This window comes from Morone saxatilis, unplaced genomic scaffold (genome assembly GCF_004916995.1).
Source record: "Morone saxatilis isolate NCDOM2014 unplaced genomic scaffold, NCSU_SB_2.0 Contig12, whole genome shotgun sequence".
In the NCBI taxonomy this organism is placed as follows: Eukaryota; Metazoa; Chordata; class Actinopteri; family Moronidae; genus Morone; species Morone saxatilis.
In genome coordinates, this window is record NW_023339674.1 from 472,427 (window position 1) to 477,476 (window position 5,050).

Here is a 5,050-nt window from a genome sequence, read left to right on the forward strand (position 1 = left end):
TGTTTTAATAAAAAATTATAAAAATAAGACTAAGATTTCTGTTTCCTTCATTTAACAAGGTAAAGATTCTTAATTTCAGCTCAATAAACTGACCAAAATACTTATTGTTAGAATCTTAAATAACTGAGTTTGATCGATTGTAATAAACACAATTTGCTCAAAACTGTCTGACACCACTGGCAGATTGTTTTACAAGAATACAACAATTTTTTAAGGACTTCTTGATTTTAATGTGTGACGAAAAACTTTACACAGCCTTTATCTCAGAATTACATTCATTTCTGAGAATAAACAAAATTAAATTATTATTTTTTAGATTTTTAAAGTTAAAATAGAGAACTGAATACTGTAGACAGATTGATTTGTGTCCGCCACCAACAGCTTCCTGGTATTTAGTTTAAACAAACTAAATAAGTTTCATATAATAAAAAGATACGTTTCAAGATTATGATTAGATTAGGAATTACCAAACTGTTACTATAAGTAAGAATAATCAATTATTATCTCCACTGTATGTTTTGTCTTTTTGGTGTTTGGTACAAGTTTAAAATAATACAAGAACATCGGAAATAACCTGTAAGTTTACAGGTTTTTTTCTGTTTATTTTTTTAATGTTTTAAATACATGGAAATATGAATAAAATTACAAAATTATCTTGTGAATTTATAGGTCCAAGTAGAAAAACGTAAAAATTCTGTACATGTGAATAATCAGAAAATAACTGCTTATTTAAACAAAATGTTATTTTTTCCACATAAAAAGATTAAAATACATTTATACAAATCTATCTTTTTTTTCACAGACATTTACTGTTTTTCTTCAGTTAAATTCAAGTGTAATACTGTTAATACATTTCTAAAATTATATAAAATTACAGTGAATAAAGTATTTGTTGACTTTTATTACAGTTCTATAACTTTTAAAACTTTGATTTAAATAATAAAAATCCAATAATAACAGCACTCTGCTGTAAATTTAAGCCTGATTATTTGTATTATAGCAGAGTTCACCTGTATTTATAGCTCATTGCATTGTTTTTACAGTGTAAATATCTTTAACTGAACATTAAAGAGACAAAAAATTACACAAGATTTTCTGTTAAATTAAAGTGTAATTTAATTATAGAAAATTACTGTATTTTCATGAGTTGTTATTTTCTGTTGTTTATCACCTGCAGGTATATTATTGCTCTGTCTGGAGGTAATTAATTATCCACTAGCTTTATCCACAAACACAAAGATAGAAGTTGAGTTTGTCCACAACATAAACAGAACTCGTCTCTTTAACCAGAGCCACCAGGACGACGACCCGGTCCTGCCAGAACCCGAACCCCTCAGAGATTCATATACCGGCTGTAAAATCCTCTCCTGGTGAGAGCCGATGTACATTTTGTGAATTCCCCTGCGTTGAACCCTGGGCATCGCCCGCGCTGCAGTACGAGCTGCTGTGCCAAGTTTCAGGCTGCCAGAACAAAGGCGCACTGTATTTTTAGACTGAACAACATGGCTACAGGTGGTGAGGAGTCAGAACTCAAGTCCTCCACTCCTACAAGATCCTCCAGAAAAAGAAAGGCCTCTCTGCTGTCAAAAAGTGGAGATATCAGAAACGTAGGAGAAAGTGTGAGAGGAAAAAAAAAAAAACAGAAATTAAAAATGTACTTTGCCAAAAGTAGTGAAATGTTTCCACGGTTGGCGTTTCATGGGCAGAAAAGGGTTTGGGATTTTTTTGGATATGTAGGTTGCAGAGTGTCTACACAAAGTTTTTAAGACCTTTATGATGCCAGTTAGAACCAAACTCTGCACGATTTACAACTGAAAGAAAGTATTTTTAGTGTTTTTTGAACTTTAGACTTCATATTTTTATTTTAAACTTGAGACCTTTTACAGTCTCTGAGGTTTGATATCATGTACAAAAAAAAAAAGAACGTTCCATACTGTTTCCATTTTCTCATGATGAACATACACTTTTAAAAAGGTTAAAAGTAAATCTGAGTAAATCTGCAGGAAAGGGACCAGATTTTGGCACCGGAAGTGTTTCTGGTTTCTGTTCCCGAGGAGTTCTGATCAATCACCTTTAAGCGGGTTTCGGTTGCATGAAGGTAAACGGTCCATGTGGCCGTAAGGAGAGAAACACAGGTGGAAGACATCGGGTGAAATGTAACCCATCAACCTTTTTATTAGTTTAATTTATCTGCGTTCATATATAAAAGTTTTTTTTATTGATCATATTGATCAAAGAACAATTGTATCTTTATGGATGATAGTTGATCGGTAATACCCCCTGTTATCTTTATGGATATATTGATCAGAATTAAGCACTGTATCTTTATGGGATGATATTGATCCAGTATAGCACTGTATATTTATGGGATGATATTGATCCCTGTAATTGAGGCAGTCAGACCTGTGTGACATATGGACAGGCCCTTTAGCTCGTGTTTCTAGAGTTACGTGTTGTTACGAACACGTTAGGAATTGTTAAAATGTGATATTTCTTAAAGGGAGTTTGGTGCAGGGAGCTTTTAGTTGAATTAAAACTGATAATGTGTATAATGTATAATGTTTGTCTCCACTACAGAAACACCAGCTAACTGCTAAAGCCTAAAATGTTGTCTGACGTTAACTGCTGTTAGTCATTAGTTTGATTAATGATTTAATAATGTATGTATTGATTACTGACTGGCTGATCAGGCTAATTATCAGCTTCTGTCAGGCAGTTTCTAACAGCAGCGTGTTGTAAATGCTTCCCCCTTTGTGAGCGTTTTTAAACTCTAAACACGATGCGCTGTTATGAATGGTGTTATTAATGACTTCCACAGTTTGTAGAGCAGTCAGACCCCGACGCTGATCGGTCACATAGTGTAGAAAAGAACCTCAGTACTCGGGATTATAAGCCTGCCTACCTCTCTGTGTACGTGTGAGATAGCCGTGGCGAGCTCCAGCCCATCCAGCAGGTTGTTGCCATCGTAATCGTGCATCTTGAAGTAGTGCAGCTGAAGCTCCTGAGGTGTCATGTCTTTCTCTGGTTGCTCTATCACTCCCTCTAAATGCTCCATGATGTGGCTGCAAGACAAAAAACAAACACAGAGTGTGTGTGTGAACGCCTGCGGACCGGGTTCAAGGTTCAACCGCTCAGTGCTGGCAGCGATCACTCACTCTTTGTCCTGGATCATGTTCTTGTCCAGGCGGCCGTGGCCGGTTACGTGAGCTCCGCTCTCCACGGCGGGCAGCGCCTGCTGCTGCTGGTGGTTGTGTGGATCCACCTGAGAGTGAACACACAGCAGAGAGGAGCACAGGAGGAGGAGCAGACCCCCCCACCGCACTCTGCAACTGCCACTCCTCATTCTGCCGGGCACACACACAGACAGACAGACAGACAGACAGGCAGACAGACAGGCAGACAGACAGACAGACAGACAGACACACAGACAGACAGCAAGTTAGATTAAGGAGATTCTTTATGGCCTCTCACTTTTCATTCATAAATCCAACTTTAACGAGCAAAATCGTTATTAATTACAGGTTTTTTCTTCCTGCTGTTTCACCTGTAATCAGTTTCAGTGAGCTCGCTGTATCACCATATTGGTAAAGGCACATTTAATACCCGAGGAGACCCACAAAACAAGATAAAAACAATAACATCTGGAAAGAATTAGTAAAAAATAAACAAATCAAAAGCACCCAGAATAAAACCAATAAAACAAACTGATACAAATGTGATTTATTAGGGAATAATTAAAAGCAGACTTTACAGAAACTAAAAGCAGCTTAGTGGGAACAGCCAGGAATCCAGAACCAGCTGAGACCCGAGAGGTCTTCAGGGTTCGTACTGGACCAGGAGACCCAGATAGACCTGAATCAGAGACTTATGGACAAACAGTTGAAACTGGTGATCAATGTATTGATCAATGTATTGATCAATGACTGGCAGCAGCACTTTGGATGCATGGACCAGCTCCTCCAGACCACATCTCTCTCTCTCTCTCTCTGATTCACCAACAGAGGAGAAAACATCCAGTAAAGTCTTTATCCTATAAAACTGTCAGTCACACTCACACATGTGCACAACATTAAACAGATAAACAACGGGCTGAATAGAGACATTTAATGTCTGTGAACTCCTCACATTGTAGCTACACACTGTAAATATTAACAGGTTACATTAGTTAGTAAACTCTGCTCAATAAAAGAGCAGAAACTAACGCAAACATCAGCCAACAGGCTGTCTGTTATAAGAGTATTAGCATTGGAGCTTCACTTTCAGGACGCTGAAGATGCAAACGGTTTAACGCGAAACAAACACAACGCGTTCAGTTATATACTATCGTTTATTGAACGTTTATTTTTAATACTCACATGAAATATAATCTCTATCTTCTTCTCGACTCCGCGGGCAGTTCCGTTGTTTTCTTAGTTGGCTGGCAACAATGATGATTCACGGCTTTTACGGACCAAGCGGCTCGCCGTAGTTCCTCTTGGACACGACAGCTCATTGTGATTGGTTAAAGTGACCGAAGAGTAAACAACCGGAGCGAGAGAGTTCCCTGCACCAACGTCCGTCTTCGCCCGAACCTCGCTAGACGGATTATATTTTTACTTTTTGCTGTCTATGAGTGAATTACAATGTTTTATTATACTGTGTACATATTCCAACATAATCTTTAAGGTTATAGGAAGATTATTATAAAGTTATAACTCGTAAAAAAAAGCCTTTAAGTTGGTAACAAATGCATACTTCCTGTTTTGTAGGGTGGCTGTACACCAGGTAAACTCCAAGAAAGAAAGTTATTGTTGAGTCTCAGTCCAGAGGAACCAGATTTTTTCACAGATTATCTGTCTCATGTTCTACTGTCAGGATATAGTGAAAGTTTCAGCAAATGTGACAAAAAATTATCTTTATGAAAGTTACCTACTGCAGCTTTAAGTAAACACGATGTTACTGGTACAAGCTAATGTTTGTGTTATTATTCACATTATCACGTTTTTTACTTGTGCACTCCTGGCACTTTTCTATCCCTAGGACATACCATAACATAATATAACATAACATA

General features: G+C 37.3%; 2 protein-coding genes across 2 annotated transcripts in view; both read right to left on the reverse strand.

The window, feature by feature from the left end:
- patj (PATJ crumbs cell polarity complex component) overlaps positions 1-5,050 on the reverse strand; it is a gene marked incomplete in the record, with an annotated part of 80,891 nt that overhangs the window by 60,298 nt on the left and 15,543 nt on the right.
- mcfd2 (multiple coagulation factor deficiency 2, ER cargo receptor complex subunit) lies at positions 2,837-4,486 on the reverse strand. The gene is made up of 3 exons (XM_035653174.1): positions 4,356-4,486; positions 3,156-3,344; positions 2,837-3,062 (listed from the first exon to the last, which is right to left on the reverse strand). The coding sequence occupies exons 2-3, from the start codon at positions 3,341-3,343 to the stop codon at positions 2,852-2,854; spliced, it is 399 nt and encodes a 132-aa protein (XP_035509067.1). The 5' UTR covers position 3,344; positions 4,356-4,486; the 3' UTR covers positions 2,837-2,851.